Raw genomic sequence first — 26,119 nt, forward strand, 5'->3', positions numbered from 1 at the left:
TAATTAATATAAAAATCTTAAAAAATCATTTGATAACTTGTAACATATTTTTATTCCAACGAAAATCATTGAAATCTTTTCAAATCTGTTGAAATCTATTGGAAATTGTTAACACCCCCAAAATAAAAATAAAAATAAAAGTTTTCTGAAAAAAAAACCATTAAAATGGCTAAAAATCTTTGAAATCCTTATAAAAATATTGTGGATTCAATCAAATCTTTTAAATCTCCTGATATTCCTTTAACTACCATAAAATTCCTTAAAATCAGTGGAATCTCTTAAAACTGTTAAAATTCATTTAAATTTGTAAAATCTGCCAAACTGTAGAAAATAATTAGGGGCCCTATAATTCTTAATTTTTGCTCCTTGAGTTGTTGAAATACGTAGAAATCCCTTTAAATAAAATTTAAATTTATTTCGTAAAGTATAAACCATTTGAATCCCTCGAAAATAAATTAAATTGAATTTATTCATTGAATTTTTCTAGAAAAAAGTTTAAATCCCTAGAAATTTTTAAAATTCATGATAATCCTTGAAAATTCAATCAAATCCTTCAAATCTGGTCAAACTCCTTAAAATACCTTTAGATCCCTTGAAATTTGTGAAATCATAAGGTATCCCTTGAAATTAATTAAATTTCATTTATTTGGCAAAGTTCCTTAGAAATCTCTTGAAACCTTTAGAAATTCCTAAAAATGCTTCGGAAACAGTTGAAAATATATTTCTCTCTTCAAATACTTTAGAATCCATCAAAATAGCTTAAAATCCCTTGAAATATTTGGAACCTTTTGAAAACCTTTATAACCCCTTGAAAGATTTGGAAAATAGAAAATTTTGGTTTAAAAAGTATAAACTATTTAGAAGTTCTTAAAGATAATTTACATTAAACTTATCAATTAAAGTTCTCTAAAACGCGATTATATCCCTAGAAATCTTTTAAATCCCTTGAAATCCTTGACGATTTCATGATAAAATCCTTAAATATTAGTTGAATTCCTTGAATTAAATAAAAATCCCTTTCAATTTTAGGAATCGCTATAAATCTCTTACAATTTAATTTAATTTAATTTACTTTTCAAATTTCACTAGAAATTCCATGAAATATTTGGAAAACATAAAAATCTGTTTGAAAATGTATATTTTATTTTAAAGTACTGAAATAATATTTTAATTTAAACTTTTTAATTAAGATTCTTTTTAAAAACTTTAAATCTTTAGAAATCTTTGAAATACCTTAGAGTACGTGGAAATATTTTTAATCCCTCCAACCACGATTAATATTTCAAGGGTAGAAAAAATATCTATAAATCACAGAAAATCCTATTAAAAGACTTAGAATCCGTGAAAGTCCCTTGAAATTTGTTGAAATCCTTTGGAATCTCTTACAAGCTTCTGATATGTTTGGAAATATTTAAAATTCTGTGAAATTTTTATGAAATCTGATGACATTTCTTTGAAACTATAAAGGTTTTCTAAAATTCAAATGAATTATATTTGCATTAAAGTCCTCTAAAAAACTAAAACTCTATCTCTTTGAACTTTTATTCTTGTGAAATTCCTTTTACAATCTTGGAATGCCTTGAAATCTTCTAAATCGCTGGAAATTCTTCAAAGTTAATACGAATTATTTCCCAAAGCTTACTAGAAATATCTTGAAATCTTATATATACTAAAAATTCCCGCAAATATTTGGAAATATTTTAAATCCTCTAAACTCTCACAAAATATTTGAAAATTCTTTCAAGTCCGTGGAAACGGTGCGAAATCTTTTGGAAACCAATGCATTTTTCTAAAATTAAATTAAATATTTGAAAAACTTCTAAAACTCTTTTAAAAGCCTTACACTCTAGGAAAGTCCCTTGAAAACCCTTAAAACTTCCTGATATGTTTAGAAATCTTTAAAATGCCGCAAAATTTCTATGAAATCTGACGACATTATTTTCAATCAATAGAAACTCTTCAGAATTCCTTAAAATTTGTCGAAATCTTATGTTAAATAAATGAATAATCTCTTCGTTTGTACTTTCTCTATTTTTTTGGAAATTACTGACTCTTAAAATTGCGACCTCATAATAGAGTTGAAATTAAGACACCAAATTTATCCCTACAACTTTTAGATTAATTAAGAATCTTTTTAGAAATATTACTAAGCTATCCGACAAAAATTTTTACCACTTAAAAAACAAAATTGGAGAAACTTTTGTTTCACCAAAAAATATCTACGTACAATCAATCTCAAAAGTTGCCTATCTTCAAAATGATTTATAAAATCGACAAAAAATATCTATTATTAGTTTCCGTAAATATTGATGGAGGCTTCTAAGCACTCTTCAGAAAAAAATAATCCAGGTTGAAATTTTGTATTTAACAGTAGTTACTTTTAGGCTTAGTTTTTCTTTTGTCTTTAGGGAAAAGTTACAATTCTTATTGAATTGAAAAATGTATTGAATTTTATTGAATTTACGATCAAGGCCTCAATTTATTCTTTGAAGGATTCTCTGCAATTCCATTTGTGTGATGTTAATTGAAATTTAAACTATTATTGTTTATAATAATAATAACTATATATTTTCTCATTTCATTTTTTTAAATAAAATCAACTCAAATGGAAATTTAGAGAATCCTTCGAAGAATAAAGTGAGACCTTGATCATTAGGATTAAATAAAAATTGTAACTTTTCAGTAAAGAGAAAGAAAAAACTAAACCTTTAAATAACTACTGTTAAATAAACAATTTGAACCTGAATTTTTTTTTTCTGATGTGCGCTTAGAATTCTCTTTTAAGATCTACTGAAATTAAAAATAGATCATTCATTGTTGATTTTATAAATCATTTTAAAGGTAGTCAACTTTTGACATTGATTGTACATACTGTACATCCTTAAAAGAAAGTCGCATATTTTGTATTTACTAGCATCATTAGTCGTGCACTACCCGCGAGAACAGTTTTTCGAGTTGAGTGGAAAATAATTCATAATGCAAAATAAAAATGTCAGAAAACTATATTATTTAAAGTTTATTTGTTTATTTTAAGGTTACAGATATAAAATTAATTTTCTTAAGATTCTAAAAAAAATTTTTAAATTACTATTCTAACGTTCAGTGCAAGAAATCGTGAAAAAAATTTGAAAATATAAATATAATTATAAAATTTTCTGCTAAAGTTCAGTTTTCAAAATAAAAAATCATTTGAAATTTTCCCAGGAATCTTAAGAAACAAATCCTTTTAGTTTTTCTGTTTTTTTGTCATATAAGAAAACTTTAGTTACTAAAACAAAATTATATTTAGGCCCCACGAAATATTTGGTTGAAGCTTGTTTCGTTGGTTAAATTTTTATTAACATTATTCATGAATCAAACAACATCTTCGCGCCTGATTAAACAATATTGTAATATAGATTTTTCACAACTTTTTGAGGTGAATAATTTTGATTCTTAACCCTTTTTTCGGATCTCAAATTAGTTTGCTAGAAAATGGAATCCCTAATAATCTATACCACATCAAAAACAAAAACTACGCGTCTTATCAAAAAATAGTTTCAGGCGAATTTTTAGTTCTTTTGGAGGTGAACAACAATTATCTTGAACACTTTTTTGGTATATCACATAGTTTGGTCGAAAAATTGAATGTATTATTTTTAATCATGGATAAAAAACCCATTCCTCCTGTAAAAAGCAGTGTAAAGAGAATCGTTTGATTACAAAATTTTTTTTTATAATTTTGATTTCCGTGTAAAGAAACTGCTTTCTATAGAAAATGATGTAAATAAAATTCGTAGATCATTTTGAAATAAATAAGTTTTCAAAGAAAAATTTTGAACATTTTTGGCATTTCATCACGTCTTTATCAAAATCCTTGGAAGCAAACATTAATTGTTAAGCCGCATGATACTGATTGTAGTCAGTATCTTAATCCCGTAGCTTCTAGTTCTTTTTTTTGTGTCATAAAGAGAGATACGAGTGGCAGCTATAATGAATTTGAGGTATTTTCATACGTCTCTAAAGACAAAACTTAAGTAATAATTTAAATAACAAAGAATTAAAATGCTACTAAGAAATTGTTTTTCATTCAGAAAAATTAGCATAAGTGCTGAAAAAAGCAAGGTTAAAAGTAGCATTGAAATTCTTCAAACTAGAAAGGCTAATTTAATACAATTCAGGTCCATCCTAATTAGTACGTTTTTAAGTCAAAGTAATATTCAACGTTCTGATTTTTCAGAAGTAAATTAAGGTCAAAATAAGGCTCAGCAGTTTACAGGGTGTCTAGTTGAATTTCTTTTACATATTCCCGGATTTCCTGAATCTATTTCTTTCTTTTTATTAATTTTTTCGTCTCTTGTGTCGCTTTTCCAAAAATTTGATTTTTTTTTATTTTCAGTCTCATTTTTTAATACTAAAATAAAATTAATTTGTCCTATCTAAATACGATTAATAGCAAATTTGCAAATCCGTTTTTGGTAAACAACTTTCGCCTTCTGCAACAACTTGTCGTAACTTGCGTTCATTTTTCGAAAAAAAATATATATTTTTCATTTTTAATGCCATCTTTACGATTAAAACAAGAATTATGCGCACCATAAAAAAACGATTAATAACAAATTTATAGTTCTTTTTTTGGGTGTAAAAAACTTTTTTTGATGAATTCTTTTTCGTACCTTACGCCGTTTTTCCAAAAATTTTATTTTTCTATTTTTAATGTTGTTGTTTACGATTGAAACAAAAACTACGCATTCTATTAAAAATGATAAGTAACAAATTTGTAGATCTCTTTTTGAGTAAACAACTTTTACCTTATTATTTTTTTCCTAGCTTGTGTTGTCTGTTCAAAAATTTTGATCTATTTTCTTAATTTTATTTTTTACGAATAAAACAAAATTACGCGTCCTAGAAAAAATTGATTTGTAACAAACTGATAAATCTTTCAGGGGTGAACAATTTTTTCGATTCATCTTTTGTCGTACCTTGCATATTTTTACTGCAAAATGAAATTTTTCATTATTTATTGTGCTATAAAAATGGTAATTTTTAATTTTCCAGCCAAATTCAAAAAGTCGTTATGATGATCTTCTAAGGTGTTTAAAAAGCACGCTTTTCTTGTTTTATGTAAATTTTTTTTCGCGAAATTCATTTTACAGAAGGATTCTGAATCCGTTCCAAACGAAACAATTTACAGATTTGAACTTTAAAAATTAAACTATTTCAATTTAAAGACCTTAGCAATCAAACAAATGTTTTTAATTTCATAATAATAACACACAGATTCACAATAAAACCTTTTTAAATTATAATTATTTCTTGAAAAACAACTTTTTGTTCAATTTCATTTTTTCAGTATTTACCAATTTTTGACATTGAATTTTATTATTAAACCAACAATACAGAAGAATTGATTTCAATCGACTTAAAATACAAATAATTGAATTTCTTATTCAAAAACTGTTTAGCTTTAATCGATATCTTAAGTCGTGTACTTTTTATGTTTCTAACTAAAAATGGTTTAAAAATAAAATTATTTGTCAAATTCAGAAATGTATCGATTCGTCATTCAATTTAAAGCATTTAAAATGATAGCGTGGATTAAAATTTTTAAACAGAAATCTATTAACTTTCCAATTTATCGAATAGATAAAAATCAGTATCAATATCTAAAATTAGTTCTTATTCTTATAGTTAATAATTCATTTGGAATTTACACAACTTTTTGGATTTTTAGTGCAGTTTGTCTTATTGGACTATTTGTTGTTATTTGCATTGTACCTGAAACTAAAGGAGAAAATCTTGAAGAAGTTTTAATCTTACTAAATGGTGAAAAAAGTAATAAGAAACATAATAATATTTCTTATTAATGTAAGCTTAAGACCACAAGCAGCATGTATGTACTCTGGCGGCCATTCATATACGACGTGGACATATTTGATTAAAATATAGATATATGCCTCACAGTCCCTATAGGATAAAATATAGGGACCGAAGGATACTTTCTGTCACGCGTATAGGGTACTTTTTTCGCGATCAAAGAGTAGGAAATTCAGAATAAAATCATAATACTTCAAAATGATTCAATTTAAATTCAGAAGCATTAAAATAAATTGGAAAACATTTTTTACATACAAAAATTATATTGATTTCCATAAAATTGCAATGCATTTAACGGAGTTTAAGGTAAATAAGAAGAAATCGATGAAATTCATAAAGTTTCGAGGTGATTCTTTAAAAATTAAAATGAATTGACAACAATTTTAAAATATGACAAAACTTCATTGAATTCAGGAATTTTAAAAAGAGTTTAAAAAAATTCAAGGAAATTTAAAAAAATTTGACAAAATGCCAGCGACTTTAAGGTAAATTTAAAAGACTTTAGGGTCAATTAAATAAAAACTATAAAAAATATATAATTTAAATCCATTGAATTAAGTAAAATTGAGTAAACTTAGCAAAATTCATGTGAATTAAAAAATTCAAGAGAATTCCAAAGAAATAAAAGAATTCAGGGTAAATTAATCAGAATTCAAGGTAATTTTATAAGAATCCAGGGTCAATCTCAAAAAATATTTTCAAATATCATCCAATCTTTTTACCCCTACTAATTTATAACCAAAAAAGTAACTAATGACTACAAAACAATTCAAATGAATTCAAATGAGTTGGTCAATATTTCTGTAAATCAAAAAAATTCCATTTATTTCAGTACAATTTGAGAGAATTTAAGGGAAATAAGAAGATATCGATGAAATTCATAATAAATCAAGCTGAATTTAGAAAGAAATCAGGTAAATTGAAAACAATCAAAAGATATGATAAAATTCATTGAATTGAGTAAGTTCAAAATGACTTTAGAAAATTTAAAGAGAATTTTAGAAAGTTTGATAGAATGTCTAAGACTTTAAGGTTAAAAATTCAACACAAATTAATAATAAATGAGCGCGGATTCCGAATAAGTTGCAAGCAGCATTTAAAAATCTCTTAAAATCATTAAATCCCTACGAAATCCCTCACCTTTTGTAAATAAAATCTTCGAAATCTACTAAAATGTTAAAATTCCATAAAATTATTAAAATCTTTAGAAATCCCTTGAAATTGTTTAAATCTATGGGAAATTCTATGAAATCTGATTATATTTCCTGAAATCCTGGAAAATTTAATAAATTACCTCGGAAATCCTCGAAAATCTAATTAAATTCTGTAAAATATCTTACAATATTTTAAAACCTTATAGGTCCTATAAAATCCTTGAAATCGTCTAAAATTCCCGAAAATATTTTTTAACCTTTGAAATCCCTTGGATCTTATGAAAGATCCTAAAAGTCCCTTATATTTTTTGTGAAATACACTAAAATCTTGAAAATCCCTTCGGATTATTAATATCTATTAAAAATTTTTCGGAATCTTTAAGAATACTCTGAAATATTTCGAAATGGTTCAAGACAATTCAGAAGTAGGTATAAAATATATATTGAATAGTAATATTCAAGTAATTAAGTAATAGCTATATTAACCCATAAGTATTTATTTCTTGAAAAGTGACTAAAAGTGACTTTATCTTCAAAAAGTAACTGAAAAGTGATTTGATAAGAAAGTAACTAATACTGAGTGTGATTATTTTTTCTACTTCTTACAGGAAATTCCCTGATTCAATCATTTTCTAAATTTTTCTAAACTTTTTTTAAAGCAGCAAGTAGGGTACCATAGGGCCCAAATCTTAAAAATAGGGTAATTTATGAACCTTAACTGAATAAAGGGTACCATAGGGGATATAGGGACTGGTTTGTAAAGCCTGTAGATATTATTAGTCTTCAATAGCAAAAATTTACTTGAGAAAGTGAGTCTGAACAAGGTTAGAGGCTGAGAGTCCAAAAAAAGTCGAGAAAGTATTTTTAGTTTTTCATGTTCTCATAAAAAAGAGGTCGCTGGAATACCTTACCTCATTTCAGTATATTTTTCACAGATTCAAGGGTACTTGTGTCCACGTGGAGTCCCCCCCCCAGCGGTACCACTCTTGGACAAACGTAGAAGTTGGTCATAACCCCGTCTCTACTCCCTAAACTGTACAAGTGGTATATGGATCCCCCCCCCCCCTATTATGATTATCATTATTATCCCAGAAACTCTGAAATGTTTATTATAGAATATGTTTTTTATCCTATGCTATAAAATAAATCATGATTCTAACGTACCGAAATACCAACAATTGTGACACTATAATGCGGATGATATTCGTATACACAACATTTGTAGAATACGTTTTTATAACACGTTACTCTTTACATTTATTATCTTAAACACATGGTTTATGTTGATGTTTGGGATGAGTACTTCAAATGATAAGAAATTTGTGTTAGCCATGTATTTCAGAACTATGCTTAGAGTTTCATCGACGAAGAATAAAAATGGTAATTTAAACATTATTTTTGTGCAGAAAAAAATGTTTTTCATATACTGTTAATAAGAACGTTAATAATTAAGAAAATAGTGATAAGGCTTTTCAAAGTAGAAATGCTTATTTAATAAAGTTTTATGTGCATCTTGTCTGGTAGGTTTATAAACAATGTTAGAAATTTCTGTAGGAATTTTCAGAGACGCGTCACTAAAGTTTTATGCAGAAACCGTTTCTGAATTTCCCGAACCTGTAACATAAATTAGAAGATTCTGTTACAGTTTACGAATTTTCAGTTACCATAACTGAAAATTCCAGGTAGTAAAAAGATTATTGTTATTTATATACAAATTAATAAACCAAATAATATTGTCTCCATATAAATTACATGTTTGGAGCAATTTAGTCACAAAATTTATACAAAATGTTATTTTTAATACATAATATTTGTATTTAATTTTTTTGTACAAAAATATAATTTTCAGCAACAAAATTAGATTGTAGCAAAATAGTTAAACCGTCAATCGAAGAAATGAATTCTCAACTAAAATATAAATGTTGCATACAAGAAATATTTTTTAAAGAAGTGGTTTGACCAAAATTTTCAACAAAAAATGTGAATCCTCAAATAGAGAAGATTACTTTTCTACGAAGATTATGCTTAAATTTTCAACCCAAAAGGACGATTTTTCAACGAAACAGTAGGTTTTTTAATAAATGAAGATAACTTTTTTGAAACAACTGCTGAATTTTTATACAAAAAGTTGCATTTCCATCAAGGAAAATTGCCATTTCTACTAAAATAGATGAATTTTTAAAACAAAAAGACAAATTATCAACAACAAAAATTGAATTTTCATCCCAGAAATATTTTAGTATGACTTTTTGGCATAAACATATGAGTTTTAAATGAGGAAGCTATTTTCTATGAGCATAGTAGCATTTTCTACCCAAAAATATAAATGACCAACAAAACAGTTGCATTTTTACCCAAAAAATAGACTATTTAACCAAATTCATGGATTTTAAACCAAAGTCTTGCATTTCTATTAGAGAAAGATACAATTTAGTAAAATATATGAACTTTTAAAGTAAAAGGACAAATTTTCATAGTTGAATTCTCAACCAAAAAGGATGTTTTTTTAACAAAATTGTTAAATTTTCAAACCAATAATAAAATTTATAACTGAAAAGATAATCTTGCGAAGGAAGCAACTGCAAACAAATAAATATAAATGAAAGTCAAACAAATTACTAACAATAATATTGTACCAGGGTTACCGCAAAACTTTATTTTTAATTTTTTCTAATTTCCCACTAAACAATCTTTCATTTTCCCTAACCATATTAATATTCAAAGACCGGAATCTTAAACTTGTAATACTTTGACCTAGCATATTTATAAATGAAATAAAACAATTTTAAATTAAAATTGTAAAAACTTTAAATTTATTCTTTGACTGTTTAAAGCTATTGAAATTTTCTGACTTTTACACGTTTTTTATATTCTCATCATTTATAATTGAGAAAGTACTAAAATGGTCCGAAATTTGACTTGACAGTTTTTTAACGGATCTCCACGTTTCGAGATCCCCTGAATCCGAAAATCATGTTATTACGATGGCATATGACTGTCTGTCCGTCTGGTCGTCCGTAAACACGATAACTCTCGAAAAAACGAACGGATCGAATCCTTCTTTGGCACACTTTTTTAAATGCCTAAAAGAAAGGAATTTTAAAATTCTATGTACGATTATTTATAAAATCAAAAAGGACGAACAATTTATCCTAATGACTTTTTTTAATGAAAAGAAAATTCTCAGAGTTATAGCATTTTCAAAAAAATTTTAATCAAATGAGAGAGAAAGATTATCATAACAAATTTTTGGATTATCTTGAAAAATCGAAAATTCAAATTTTAATTGCACAAACTATGTAGGATAGGAAAAAAGATGAAGTAACAAACATTTTTATTCCAAAAAAGATCTACAATTTCGTCAAGAATCACTTCTGGATAGGGCACGTACTTTTTATTTTATTCGTGAAAACTAACATTTAAAATAAAAAAAATAAAATACAAATGGGTGGAGAAATGACGAAAGTTACAAGGAAAAAAGAGATTGAACAAAACCTGTTTACAAATGTCTTTTGGAAATCGAGCGCGCAGCGCGAGTGTCGCGATGATAATGTGTACCTCAAAGCCAACAGAGCTTTGAGAAACTTAATGTTTGACTACACTTAATTAAGTAGACAATTCTGAATATGAAAACACATAAAAATACTGACATCGAAAAGAGATCTTTTTGATAAAGTTCTATTCAGGCATTCCAAATGCAAAGAATAAATATCCGAGCGCGAAGCGCGAGGTGTAATTATGTTCGAGCGCGAAGCGTGAGGTGTACTTATGCTTGAGCGCGAAGCGCCAGATTCAACTGTCGTGCGACCTAGGCGCGCTCAAACTTGCAAACGAAGCGAGCCGCGCACGTAGCGCGCATTGAGAATGTTCCCGCACAGCGAGCAGATTTTTGTTCTTCAGACCCCTGACTTTTCCCCGATCAATAAAATTCCCTAACTTAAAAAAAAATTGTTTATTATCTAGGTTCGTTTTTAACTCACCAGTTTTGTTTGGCGTGTGATATTCTAAAAAATTATTTACATGAAGAAAGTACCCTTCCGTAACAAATCATAACAAAATCTCTTGAACCCCCCGATTATTACGGATACTTTGTTTGATACTTTTATTACGGCTTTGTCTGCCGCACTCTGTTACCATTTACGAATTTTAGAAAACTATTTGAAATTTTCAGAAACCGCTTCTGAAGTTAAATAAAAATTTAGTAAATTTACTATAAAAGTTACTAAATTCTGTTTTGATCAAATTAATTTCGCAAATTTCTGTTACTTCAGTATCTTAAATGTTCCGCAATTTTCCGATCATTTCTAACAGTGAAGGAATTAAAATATTAATTTTAATTGAAGGAGCCATAGAAATTCTTCATATATTTCAGGCTTGTTTAAAAGAATTGTAAATCCTGCACGTGCTAGTTATAAAAAGTTTTGAATAAAAATTTGCATTAGGATACAGATCTTGACAAATTTAACCATAAAAATCTAATAAATAATGAAAATTTTGCATTGCTATCATATTTTATAGACAAATTAAATTAACTTTATATTTTCATGGTATTTTATATTTATTTTTAAATAGTCTAACATTAAGAAAATCTAATAAGCTGAATTAATATCATGGTGAGTCATAAGTTGTTATAACTTATGACTAAGATATATTTTTTCTAGGTTATATTTTACCCATAGATGTCGGGGTACAGTTTACGTGGTCTAGAAAGAAAAAAATTAGAGGAAAATATCTTGCCTTTGTTAGAATTTGTGTACATTTTGGGGCTTTTCTTATTACAACCATACTATTATTTGAAGAAAGGCCAGAATGAGGATGCGACTAAAACACTAATGAAACATTCTAGAGTTAATTTTTTTTATTATCAGTGGGTTTATTTTTCTTCTAAAAAGAATTTTTATAATCTGATGTTTCCTCTGTGACTTGGGTACCTTTATTAGGTTTGTTTTTCTATCATTTTTTTTTCACGATTCGAATTTCTACAATACCCACTATATTGAAAGGAAAACTTTTATCCGTTGAATTGAAAGAATTAGGTGTAATGATCGCGTCTATTTCTTCAGCAGTTTTTTGTTTACATCCAAAATGATGATACATTGATCAATAATTCAGTTGGTATGTATACAAATTTCTGGATTTTTATTGATATTTGTATTGTCATAACACTCACTATTTTATAAATTACACCTGGCACTATGCGTCAAAATCTCGAGGAGATGTCAATACTAATGTGAGGAAAAAATAAATACTAATTTTTGTTTATTTATACATAAGAAACATCCACTATTTTAGAAAATATCTTGAAACTGGTATAATACTATTCTAGAACGAGTACTCATGTATAATATTCAACTTGTAAAAATTAAGATTCGTTGCAATTAAAAAATAGTACTAGTGATTGTCGACAAAGATAAGAATATTGCATTTCCTGCATATGTACTTATAATTAGATAAGACTTCACTACATACATAACAATCAGTGAATGAAGAGCTAAATATCAGCTCCTATATAAGAAAATATAATTTAATGGGGAAATGAAACCATAGTACTTTTTCTTTAGTCAAAATACTTTATATTCATCTTTCGGAAATATGAATGCTAACGAGATAAAAACTGGTGGTGAAGTTGTTCGAAGTAGAAACCAATATTTCGTACAATTTATGTCTATAATATCTGGTAAGTTTTTAGAATATAATTGTTTTTAGTATCGCACAAAGTGTATGAAGTTTTTATTCAATTTACATAAAATTCAACTGTAAGTTTTCCTGAATCATGCAAGAATCCATTTGCTCTTCGATCACTGAGGTCATGTAAAGATAACGAACCTTATACTCTGCCCATACACATTTCCGCACAAATGTCAAATATCTTATCTATGTCACTTTCAAATATAAATATAGAAATTAATTTAATTAACTTCCTTGTAGTAAAACATTTTTACGACCTTGTTTATTTCAAGTAACTCTAAGACTAGAATATTATTTTGTTCATGGACCATTTAAAAAAAAATTTAATATCATAAGAAAGACTGTATTACTGAACATAAATATTTCTGATATATAAAAAATATGTGTGTTAAGAAAGATCGTGATAAATTGAAGAGCACTTTTCCAAAGTGTCTTAAATACATTTCAACATAAGAGTTACTATTAAGTTATCTTTAAGCTCGTGCTTTCGAAGTAGTAGAATATTATTATTTATACAAATTTTATAAAAAGGAAATCCAACTTTTAAATCATTATTGAAAAGCTCATTTAATATAAGAAAACTGTACATTTTTGATCTGAAATGTCAAACTATTTATATTGTTCATTATAATGTGCATAATACTCATATAAAAGGTTTTACAATTTTTTTATTAGCAAGTATATATGAATCTAAACAATTGAATTACTTTTCTTATGATTTCTTTTTTCAATAATTCTTAGGCAGAAAAATTACCAATTTGGGCAATTCTTGACCCCCCTCCCCCTCGTTGACAAACATTGATCTGGCTACCCCCCCCCCCCCGAAAGTAACGGAGCCTTTAGGTAAATCACGAAAATATATGTTTATACTGATTTTTGTGTGTTCTTATAGCGAGTCAAGTTGCCAATATGCCTATATTACGAATCTCCAACCAAATACAACAACTTTCAACCCAAAAGTCGAATTTTTGAAGAAAGAATGAAACAATTTGTTTAATTAATAAAAAAACAACAGGAAGTTCAATTTCCATTTAAAAAATACGATTTTTTGACCAAATTTGAGAACTTCCAACCAAAAGGTTCAGTTTTCTACTAAAAAAGATCAATTTTTAAACAAAAATATTAATTTACAACCAAAAAGACGAATTTTTGATAAAATTCAAGAGTTCTGAAACAAAAATTTAAATTTTCAACTAAGAAAGAAGAATTTTTAAACAAAAATATTATTTTATCACACAAAAATAAGAAATTTTGATAAAATGTAAGAGTTCTGAAACAAAAAGTTGAATTTTCAACTATATTTTTAAACAAAAATGAGGAATTTATCACTGTGCGGTAGTATTTATCACTGTAAGGTTATATATCACTGTAAGGCAGCAATTCCCAAACTACTGCCGACGGTCACCGGCCTGACCGCGGTGAGGAGAAGCCACCCCGGGCTGGACAGCCCCCGAGGGGGAAGCCAGCCCGGATCCAGCTACTCGACAGCCCCCCCCTCCCCGCTATGAGGACCATTTCATTGTCATGAGATTTAAGACTGTTTTATTAACTAAAATCCTAAAGAAATGGCTCAACTCAATTCTAATTATCTGAATCATTTTCCTGATGTAATTTTAAGAAAATGAAAAAAAAAGTTGACAAAAATCGGTTAACATTTCGAATAGTTAAGCATATTCTTAAGTACATGCAAAATTACAAGAGCTGTCAACTGGCATTAAAGATATTAACCGATTGTCATCAACTTTCTTTTCATTTGCTTAAAATTATATCAGGAAATTGATTCAACTTATTAAAATTGAATTTATTAACGTTTTAACACATTTTAATTTTTCTCAACCGGTTGTAATTCTCTTGCGTGAAGCATGCAACCTCCCACATGACCCCAGTCAAGTGGCCTCATTGGTTTCTAGTAGAGGGAAAAAAATTGCAGGGTGGCGGCCCTGCCCCCCCTGAAAACTGCAAAAAAGTTTGGGAAACGCTGCCGTAAGGTAACACATGTACTTAAAAAAAACTTCTCTAATGTTAATTTCATTAGGACCCCACCCTCCTAACCCGTTACTAACCACAGGTTTTGTGAGAGCCCCCCCCCCCTCACGAGCCCATCAAGTGTTGACCTTTGTGTTACCACCCAAAAAATTCTACACTGACAACCAGCCGGGTACCCGGGTTACCAGGTACGATTTTGGGAGTAAAACTTTGCTATACCTAGAAACTAATACATAAACTAAATTGATATTAGTTTATTAATACTTTAAGAAGATATTTTAATAGAAATATAGTTATATTTTTATATATAGTGACCCATATAAGTCCTGAGTAAGGTATGAAACGCAGGCAGCTTCAGCAGTCGCGCAATCGACGTTCCTTCTGATAATCAACCACGAGACATCAGTGGTGGGAAAGTGGTGACTGGACTATATTTGCAATAAACAGGTAATCAGAGAACGTCGAAAGGCAAAAATTACAAGATTCTTGGAATGTATGCAGTGAATTTTTAGTTTTTAATGGTGAATCAATAATTAAAAAATGCTTCTTTGTATTTTAACTTTCTTTTGTGTAAATTAGTTTAATTTTCTTGCATTTTATGTAATGATAAACAATTTTATGATTTTATTTATAAACACTTCAGTACAATTAACATAATACATGCCGATGGGTACCCGGGTGCCCGGGTGGTAACACAAGGGTTAATGTAATTTATGGACGATTCCTAATTGTAAATATAATTTTAATATAATATTTAAGTATAAAAACTTTTGACTTAAGTAATAATCTTAATTCACACACAGGCAAAAAATATAACTGTCTTACAGAGTTATTTATATTAATTACGAAAATTGGAAACTGATTTGATATGAAGCCATCATGGAATCAACAAAATTCCTTTAAGAACTAATGTGGCAAATTTACATTCTGAAGATGCGCGGCATTGATGTTTTCTAAAATTGTTATTTGTTTTACAGAAACATGTTAATGAATAAAGCAATCTGCTGGTATTGCTAAACAGATTCTATATTTTCACCGATCATGAAAGTGGTTTTATATTATTTTATAATACAATGTTTTCACTTGCAGGTTACGTCTTAGCAATCAATGTAGGTGCACATCTAGCATGGACGTCACCTGCATTGCCCTATTTGACAAGTGAATCAACCAAATTTTATCTAACAAATAACCAAGGTGCCTGGATAGCATCCATTAATTCGGTGTCTTCAATCTTTGGATCCGTAACGAATTCTCTTCTAGTGAATCGAATAGGACACAGATTCACGATACTCATATTTTCTGCATCTGATCTAATATCGTGGATTTTAATCAATTTTGCCGACAATTACAGCTTCCTGCTAATAGCAAGAATTGTCGCTGGTTTCAGCATGGGAGGATCATTCGCTTTCCTTCCTATCTACATAGGCGAAGTAACAGGCAAAAAAATCAGGGGAAGGTTTCTCGCCGTTGACAGAATTTGTATCAATCTTGGTGTTTTCTTCATCACAAGCCTTGGAGCCTTTTTTTCATATGAAACAATGAACTTAGCTATGATCTTCGTTGCATTTCTTGCCATATGTACGTTTCCACTAACGTCAGAAACACCATACTATTACTTGATGAAAGGCCGAGAAGAGGAAGCGATTAAAACACTAATGAAGTTATCTAGAGTGACACGATCTGAAATTATAATGGCGGACATTGAAAGAATGAAAAAGGCTATGGAGAGGCAAGACCCTAAAAATAGTAGCATACAGGAATTGTTTAAAGATAGGGGCAGTCGAAAAGCATTGATTATTATGCTTCTTACGTACTTTGTATATGCTTTTTCTGGCGCCCTTTCTATTCAGGCCTATGCTCAAGGACTTTTTAAGCAGAGTGATTCTTCTTTGGCACCAGAATATTCTGCGATGATACTCACAGGAGTTCAAATCTTTTCAGGATTGCCTTCAACACAGTTAATTGATTATTGGGGACGCAGACCAGTTTATGTATTTTCAGGTATAGCTTCGGCTATTGGATTGGGAACTGTGGCTTTATATTTCTTCTTAAAAGAATTCCTAGAAACTAATGTCTCGTCTGTAAGCTGGCTACCTTTGTTTGGTTTGGTTTTGTATCAATTTATGTGCAACTTTGGAATATTGACAATACCCACTGTGCTTGTAGGAGAGATTTTTTCTGTTAAAGTGAAAAGGACAGCTGTAATGATTGGAGCAGTTTTTTTAGCAATATTCTTATTCACCTCTAAAATTATGACACCCTTGCTGAATGATGCGTTGGGTATTTATACAACGTTATGGATTTTTTCGAGCGTTTGCCTTTTAGGCCCACTTGTTATTGTATATATTATACCTGAAACAAAGGGTTCAAATTTAGAAGAAGTATTAACTTTACTGGGTGGTGTGAAAGAGAAAAAGCGAACTAATGTTCCTTGTCAACTTAAAATTCAAAAAATATGAGCCAATTCAGCGATTAATGAGTGATGATCATCGTCAGCGATAATAATGTGGACGTTTCTGCATACATTAATTGATAAGACTTCACTTTGTCCGCGACCATCAATGAATAAAGAACTAAAAAATTATCTCCTATAGAAGACAATTTAATTGAATGTGACAATGAAACGATAGTACTTTTCTCTATTATCAGAGAAGCTGGACATTCAACAGAGATATGGATGTTAGTGAGCATACAAACAGTGATGAAATTGTTCAAAGTAGAAACCAATATGTCGTACAGTTTATGTCCATACTAACTGGTAAGTTTTAGAATGAAACTGTTACGTTTAGAATAAAACTGTTATGCTCCTGTGGATACAGAAACAAAGAAATATTATTATATGGTTGTTGATTTGGAATAAGTTAGCATAAAACTACAGATTTCTGATAAATAATATAGAAATGTTTATTTTCATGCGATTAAACATGACGCAGAAATTTTACAATTCTTAATATTTTTAGCGGTATAAATGAAACAAGCGAGAATCAATTTCCTCTTGGATTACTGAGGCATTAAAAAGATAACGAGCTTAATACCTTCATACTTATGCACATTGTTGCATAAATGTCAGAGAAGTGTCTTATCATTGACGCAGTTTTTTATTCAACTTATTTTGTAGCAAATTCTGTTCACGAAATTTTTTCTGAGGGGCCGTGCAAAGATCACGTAATTTTTTTCCAAAATTTTGAATCACTTGATCCATTTATTAGGGTTTGTAAGTTTCATATAAGTCTCATATTAAGTCCGCCACCCTAATTTTTTTTGTGAATTCAGTTGAATGCTTAACCAAAGCAGATTCATTTTTATCCAAGAAGTTGCATTTTCAACCAAAAAAGATGGCATGCTGCTAACGGAGATGAATTTTCAAATTAAGAAGAATCTTCAAAACAGAAGATTAATTTTGTACCAAAACAGGGGAAATTTTAACGGAAATTATGAATCTTCAATCTTGGTGAGAAAATAAAATTTTAACAACAAAAAAAAATAAAAAATGTTATCAAAGTGGTGAAATTTCTAAACAAATAGAGCTATTTTCAACATAAAAAGATAAATTTCCAACCAGAAATATAATAGCTGATATTTCAGTAAAAACATATTTAAATTTTAAACAAAATACTTATATCCTTGACTGAAATGGGTTTAATTTTAAATGTAAGTATTACCATTCTAAACCAAAAAACATGAATTCTTAATCAAAAACGTAATCATAGACTTATCAACTGAAAAAGGACCTTTTTTATATTATTTTTATTTTATTAATGTAGTTCAATTTTAAGTAAAATAAACAAGAGAAAGCTAAAATAATAAAATTGGTTTTGACCATGTACCCCTCCCCCTTCCAAAAAAATTCAAGTAATTTATGCACGGCTCCCAGGGCATTTATTTTTTCTACAAATCATAAGCAGAGTTAAAGATGTGATAACGAGGAAAATGCGCCACCAAGAATTAATATTTTAAATAGATAATAAATATATTTGTGTCAAAAAGAAAAACAGTAATGAATTGAGAGGCACATTACCCGAGCGTTTTGTATGCATTTTAATTTAATTTAACATTAATTTTATGAATCATGCTTTATTTCGTTCATTCTGTAAAATTCCATAACGGAATTGTCAATATAAAAAAATTGTGCATATCAGGTTCCTTTTATTACAATGATATGTTTTCATTACTTGTACAAAATTACACCTTCATCTCACGTAGAAAATATGTTTTACTTTAAGAAGAATAAAGAAATTATTAAGAGCATGTACTGAATGAAAAAACCTTCCCTAGCGACTTTTAATTCAGATGAAAGATGTTCCACGTTATTTTGGGATAATTTTTTGACTTACAGGTTACGTCTTAGTAATTGATGGAGGTGCACATGCCGCATGGACGTCGCCCGCTTTACCTCATTTGACAAGTGAAAAAGCCAAATTTTCTGTTACGAGCGACCAAGGTGCTTGGATAGCCTCCCTTTTTTCACCTCCTGCAATCATTGGATACGTGACAAATTGTCTTTTAGTGGATCGAATAGGACGCAGATTCACAATACTCGTATTTGCTGCATCTCATCTGACATCATGGATTTTAATCAATTTTGCCGAAAATTACAGCTTCCTTATAATAGCAAGACTTGTCGCTGGTTTCAGTTGTGGAGGAATATCCAGTTTTCTTCCTGCCTATATTGGTGAAGTTGCAGGGAAAAAAATTAGAGGCAGGTTTCTCGCTTTTGACAGAATTTGCGTCAGTGTTGGTGCTTTTCTTATCACAATCCTTGGAGCTTTTTTTTCATACAAAACAATGAACTTAGTTATGATTTCCCTGCCAATTATTTCAATTTGTTTATCTCCCTTTATGGTGGAAACTCCGTACTATTATTTAATGAAAGGCCAAGATAAGAAAGCAGTTAAAACACTAATGAAATTATCTGGATTGACAAAATCTGAAATAATCATGGTGGACATTGAAAGAATGAAAACAGCTATAGAAAGCCAAAATCCTGAAATTAGCAGCATGCCAGAATTATTCAAAGATCGAGCTAGTCAAAAGGCATTATTTATTATGCTTCTCGCGTTTATGACATATGCTTTTTCAGGCACCATAGCTATTCAAGCATATGCTCAAGTAATTTTTAAACAAAGTGGTTCTTCTTTGGCGCCAGAATATGCTGCGATGATAATCACAGGTGTCCAAATATTTGCAGGATTGCCTTCGACACAATTGATTGATTATTGGGGGCGCAGACCAGTTTATGTATTTTCAGGTATAACTTCGGCTATTGCATTAGGTACCGTGGCCTTATATTTCTTCTTAAAAGACTTTCTAGGAACAAATCTTACGTCTGTAAGTTGGCTACCTTTGTTTGGTTTGATTTTATATCAATTTATGTGTAACTGTGGAATTTCGACAATACCCACTGTGTTTTTAGGAGAGATTTTTTCTGTTAAGGTGAAAGGAAAGGCAGTAATGATTACATCAGCTGCTGCATCAATATTCTTATTCACCACTAAAATAATGACACCCATGCTGAATGATTCGTTGGGTGTTTATACAACATTCTGGATTTTTTCAGGCGTTTGCCTTCTAGGGCCACTTATTATTGTATATATTACACCAGAAACAAAGGGTGCAAATTTAGAAGAAGTTTTAATTTTATTGAGTGGCAAGAATAAACCAAAGCAGACTGATATTTCTCGTCAACATTAAATATAAGTATAATACTGATGGTAAATAAAGACTTGACACAATACCTGAGTTTTTCTCTTTTCTTACTAAATCTTTTTCCGTATTTTGTGTCATAAAATATATAGTCGTGTCAGTGAAGAAACATGAACAATTTTACATTAAAAGTATTTTCCATGGTCAGCTATAATATTTGGCCATTTTTCAGACAACAAATGAATTCCGCTTTAAAAAATGTTTCCTTGAAGCGATTCACTTATCAAGTCAATTTTGTATACCCCCCGCAAATTCTGTTTCTGTTTAGGCATGAAATTTTACATTTTTTGTGCAATAGGAAAATTTATTTTTGCACTGCACTTAAAAGACGCATGTGACGTGGAAACGAAGTAAAAGAAAGATTGCAGGTAGCAAAGGGTAGCAATAATTTACTTTATTTAATTTTAAATTAAATTTTCAAAAGATTTATAAATAAAAACTTAATGAATGGTAAGACTGTTGGTGTGGTTGGTATAAGCTGTGGCTTATCTCAACATTTAGGCGCTTAAAAGTAGTGGCAGATGTATCGGCTTACTAGGTACCATCTGAGAAAAATATATTCAAAACATTTATAGTGTAATAAACATAACAGATAAAAATTTCTGGGAACTTCAATGTGGATTTATGGCAGAAAATTCATGTGCAGATTAGATATTCAGCTTGATACAGATCACAGAAAAAATTTTAAGAGTAAACAAAAAATTGTATATGCCTTTGTCGACCTGGAAAAAACATTTGATAATGTGGATAGAATCAAGCTTTTAGAATTTTTGAAAGATCGTGGAGTCAACAGTTGGCTCCTGAAAGCAATATGAGCAATATATGCTTGTATCAAAGCTTGTGTAATGATAAATTATTTTGGAAAAAAATTATAAATAAAAAGTTAAAAAGCGCATCTTTGTCTAGAAAAATTTATCAATGTCACAAGTTTAATGATCTTTAATTGATTCGAAGATTCAGCTCATAATCTATAACGTAGCATAGAAACAAGCGAGCAAAGCGGAACATTGTCTTGAAAATTTATAGTTATAATATTTGGAATTTGATAAGAAAAAATCTAGAGATAACATTTTACCATACCAAGCTTTGAGTGACACAAGTTTTATCGTAACAGTTAAGCTTCAAAATGTTGATGATAAAAATAATTTGAACATGAAGCTACACAAATACTTTTTTAGCAGAAATTATTTTTCAACTATTACTGTTATTAACAAGAAAGAAGATGACGGCAATAGATCTCGTCGAAGAAAAGCTTATTTTTTTCAATTTATGTCTATCTTGGCCGGTAAGAATTTGCAAAATAAACAATCATTTATCAATAATGATATAATCCTAACTAAGATAAATAATTTTTACAGCTTACATATTAATGATAGATGTCGGTGCAGTTTCAGCGTGGCCTTCTCCGGCATTACCCTATTTAACAAGAGATAAATCAGAATTTCCTGTCTCAATCGAAGAAGGTTCCTGGCTTCCATCTATTATCAACATCTCTGCCTTGTTTGGAAATATACCTGCTCCTATAATTATGAATCGAATAGGAAGAAAGTATACACTTCTAGTATTAGGTGTCCTGCAACTGATATCTTGGATTCTAGTAAATCTTTCTCATAATTATACTATCCTTTTAGCAGCAAGGCTTCTTGCTGGAGTATCAATAGGAGGGACATTCTGTATGCTTCCAATCTACATTGGAGAAATTTCTGCAAAAAATATCAGAGGTTTTTTTCTTTCTTTAGACAAAATTTTCATGAATGGCGGTGCTTTCGTCATCAACACACTTGGAGCATTTCTACCCTACGAAACTATGAACTTGATTATGATAGCTGTACCAATAGCTGCAATATGTATGTTTCCATTAATGTCAGAGACGCCATACTTTTACTTGATGAAGGATCGAGATGAGGAAGCCATCAATACACTTATGATATTGTCAGCAGTAAAAAATCCGGAAATGGTGATGGAAGATATTACAAGAATGAAGGAGGCAATCATCGAAAGTAGAAAATCAAAAAATAATAGCCTTCGAGAGATGTTTATAGACAAGGGCAGTCGCAGAGCTATCATAATTATATCACTTGCTGAAATAATATATGTGTTTTCAGGCCAAGCAGCAATTCAATCCTATACGCAAGAAATTTTCAGCTACAGTGGTTCATCTATCTCACCAGGACATGCAGCAATGATGATAACAGGAGTGCAAATATTTGCAGGAATACCAGCTTCTCTATTAAGTGATATATGGGGAAGAAAACCAATATATTTATTTTCGGGACTTACAACTGCACTTGCATTAGGAATAGTAGGTTTGTTTTTCTTTTTGGAACTGTTTATAGAATATGATGTTTCTCATATAACATGGATGCCATTAGCCGGTTTAGTTTTAAATCAATTTTCGTGTAACATTGGACTCTCTTCCATGCCGCTTATATATTCGGGAGAGCTTTTATCAGTTAAAGTGAAAGGAGTAGCTACAATTTTCACATCGATTGTTGGAAGCGTATCTTCGTTTTCTGTAAAAATGTTGCTTCCGTTCTCAAACATGACATTTGGTATTTATACAAGTTTTTTTATATTTGCTGGGGCGGGTATTATCGGACCTATTATTCTCGTTAGTGTTGTTCCTGAAACTAAAGGTAAAAATTTGGAGGAAGTTTTAGATTTAATGAGTGGCGAGAAGAAAAAGGAAAAAATAAATAGCATTAAAGGACAATCAATTCAATAATATTAATTTGCAATAAGTAATAAATTAAGAACATGCTGCTTCCAAAAATTATAATAAAAAATAATTTCATAAAACAAGTAAAAAAATAAATAAGCTGAAAAGTAAAATTTCCATCATTTGAGCAAATAAAGTAAAAATGCTTATCTAAATTTTGTAAAAGAGATTCCGTTAAGATTATTTTTTTAAAGCTTTAAAGAAGAGAAAGAATTTGTTTTATTCAGTGTTAAATCAACTGTAAAAAATATTTTAGTTCTGGAAGGTATCTTCATATCAGCTTCTGATATGTAGAACGCAGATATTATGAAAAAAGTCTTGCTTATTGTTTTTAGATTTATCACCTAACATAAAATTAAAAACGTGTATTCTTTCATAATTTATCCCAAAGAATATAGAAATAATCATGTCAATTGGTAAAATTGTTTCGCTGCATAACACTAGTTGCATTTGCTTCATATTTAAGTTCAATTTCCAATAATTGTTATAATAATAAATAATAAAATTAGGATTTGGAACTAACCCGTTGGTCAAAGAATTCTTTTTCTTTTTAAGAAGATGTTTACATTAAAGACGAAAAATGTATTTGAGAATGCATTTGAAAATAAAAAGCCTTTTTTTCCTTAAGTTAACATCTACTTTCAAAAGTAAGACATTGTCGAACTCTAAACCTTCATTCAGATCATTCAATAGTAATTTAATAATATGATAAAAATGTAACGTATAAAGGTTGGTCTCAATGGTACACGTTACTTTCAAGTAAATAAACATATATCTAAAAGAAGATATAAACAAGATTAGGGGTTTAATACAACGATTTTAATTAATTCGAACATTCGGTTTATCATTCATAATGCAGCATAGATGTTAACAAGTAAAGAGACTAATTGTCTTCAAAATAGATTGAGATAATGTTTCGAAACTGATAAGAAAACATCTATAGATTCAAGCATTATTTCATTTTTCAGCAGAAAGTGACTTATGTGAGAAGAAGAAACAACCGTAAGTTAAAAACTTAAAATACTTTTAAAAAATTGCTGCAAAGTAATAAGAATATAAACTGAGTCCTAATCGTAAGATTCTACTAAATACAAAACTATAAATTCTCCTATTCAATTATAAATTGTTTTCATATAATTACCGCTTGATCCTTAATTACAAACAATATTAACCTAATTTAATTAAAGTATGATCTATACAATGTATTTACTTATTTATTTAGCAGAATATCAAAATATAAAAATCGGTGCTTTATTTGAGACCAACCATTGTTTGACGAAAACTGTATATATTAAGGCAAAGTATATAATGCATATATTATATATAATCCCTAGGCATTTTATATAATGCCTGGCCATTTCAAACAAAGTATGTAATTGAATACTTATTATATGCATTTCCTAGGCATTCTATATTATCCCTTGGCATTATATATGTCCGGCACGAGATAGGTAAAGTATATAATCTTGTCTTTGAATATAATGATGTATTTAAATACGGGCCTGATAAATTGACGAACACTTATAGAATTCAAGAATGGCTTACTCGATATTTATAAAAACATGGCATATTAGAATGGCATGTTGATTGACACTGAACTTTTTTTTTACTCATAAAGACATATGGGTTCAAAACTTTATTTTTCAGTAAAATTAAAAAAAAACTTTGTCCCATAAAACAATCTAGAATAGTATTATCAATATTTAATTTACCAGGCTCATCTGATGCTGACGTTTTTTTTTAATATCTGAGCTCATTAAATTTTACAAAGATTGGTAACATGCGATTTCTTAAAATTGATTATTATCTATCATAATATTCTCTTAGAATAACCCTGGAAAATTGCAGTTTTTTATATCATTTTCCAGTTTTTATCTACTTTTCAAGTATCAGATAATAATGGATACAATTTAACAAACATTATTGTTTAAAAAAAATTATTATAGTTTATAACTATCTTCTTTATTTATGCTAGATAGTTGCTGTTTTTTTTAAATTTTTTTCTTTTTATCCACTTTTCACATTTGCATTAATTATTCCCTCATTCTAAGTACGCAGTGGATTAAAAATTTCAGGAAAAATCGCAATTGTCTAGCATTATCATACGAAAAGATAGTTATAAGCAACAGTAATTTGTTTAAACGATTAGGTTTGTTATTTCGAAAGCATTATTACCTCACAGTAATTACAAAATGTGGACATGTTGAATATTTCAGAAAAACTTACAACTTTGTAGCATTATTCAGACTATTAAGATTCTGAATAATTATAACAAATTGCTTAAACAATTATTTTTATCAACTTGATTTAATTATCACCCCACTCTAATTGAAATGTTGAAAATAAGTTGCATAATTCCAAAATCCACGACTTCCGAAACCTATTCTAAGTTAATATTTCTAAAAAATATGAATTGTTTAAATAATTTATATTAACAACTAATTATTACTAGAAGGTAGTATTTTATGTATTATACACAATATGTATTTTAAAAAACCGCAAGAAAATAATAATTAACGCAAAAAACTCGCAAGCCCAATTTCCAATTATGGTATTTTTGGGACCCTGTAAAACAGACTTCTGGGGCTGATATTTAAAAAATCAATTTTGCTTCGTACTGAAACAAATAAAAAGAAGTAGAAAAATTGTTAACACATTTTTTATTATTTCTCAAAAACTTAGAGAGATGCCATTTCTATATTTAAAGAGCTTTTAGTGGATTTTTTTTAAAACTGAACTTGAGCATTTGTTTTTAAAACACTGTAATAAACGTTTGGTTAAACAAATAATTTTTTTAAACATGTCTTATTACGAATAATAAAAAAACATCTTTATATCTTAAAATCACCAAAATAATAGAAGTTCAAAACAAGCAGAAACTTCTCAAATGTAAAATATTTATTACACACTTTGCCTTGTCTCTTCTGGCCATTACATATAATGTCTAGGCAATGTGTATTCTAGAGGGTATTAAACACTTTGTCTGGACTCCATTGGGCATTATATATAATGC

General features: G+C 29.0%; 4 protein-coding genes across 5 annotated transcripts in view; all 4 read left to right on the top strand.

Annotated features, from left to right (window-relative positions):
• Positions 1–12,499: 12,499 nt before the first annotated feature.
• On the top strand, positions 12,500–17,173 carry LOC117170301 (facilitated trehalose transporter Tret1-like). Its single transcript, XM_033356978.1, has 2 exons — positions 12,500–12,687; positions 15,774–17,173. The coding sequence occupies exons 1-2, from the start codon at positions 12,603–12,605 to the stop codon at positions 17,141–17,143; spliced, it is 1,455 nt and encodes a 484-aa protein (XP_033212869.1). The 5' UTR covers positions 12,500–12,602; the 3' UTR covers positions 17,144–17,173.
• A 168-nt stretch (positions 17,174–17,341) lies between these two features.
• On the top strand, positions 17,342–20,416 carry LOC117170302 (facilitated trehalose transporter Tret1-like). 2 transcript variants are annotated; one of them, XM_033356980.1, is made up of 3 exons: positions 17,342–17,442; positions 19,021–20,012; positions 20,118–20,416. In XM_033356980.1, exons 1-3 carry the CDS (start codon positions 17,358–17,360, stop codon positions 20,373–20,375), a joined length of 1,335 nt encoding a protein of 444 aa, XP_033212871.1. In that variant the 5' UTR covers positions 17,342–17,357; the 3' UTR covers positions 20,376–20,416. The 2 variants fall into 2 exon arrangements, with proteins under 2 accessions (XP_033212871.1, XP_033212870.1); XM_033356979.1 differs by having other exon boundaries at positions 19,021–20,416.
• A 1,340-nt stretch (positions 20,417–21,756) lies between these two features.
• Positions 21,757–22,573, top strand: LOC117169948 (facilitated trehalose transporter Tret1-like). Its single transcript, XM_033356459.1, has 2 exons — positions 21,757–22,374; positions 22,493–22,573. The coding sequence occupies exons 1-2, from the start codon at positions 21,757–21,759 to the stop codon at positions 22,571–22,573; spliced, it is 699 nt and encodes a 232-aa protein (XP_033212350.1).
• Positions 22,574–22,580: 7 nt separating this feature from the next.
• LOC117169949 (facilitated trehalose transporter Tret1-like) overlaps positions 22,581–26,119 on the top strand; it is a 23,367-nt gene continuing 19,828 nt past the window's right edge. The window contains exon 1 of the mRNA XM_033356460.1: positions 22,581–22,693. Coding sequence (XP_033212351.1) covers positions 22,629–22,693 — 65 coding nt within the window. The 5' untranslated portion in view covers positions 22,581–22,628. The remainder of the gene's footprint in view (positions 22,694–26,119) is intronic.

This window comes from Belonocnema kinseyi, chromosome 3 (genome assembly GCF_010883055.1).
Source record: "Belonocnema kinseyi isolate 2016_QV_RU_SX_M_011 chromosome 3, B_treatae_v1, whole genome shotgun sequence".
In the NCBI taxonomy this organism is placed as follows: Eukaryota; Metazoa; Arthropoda; class Insecta; order Hymenoptera; family Cynipidae; genus Belonocnema; species Belonocnema kinseyi.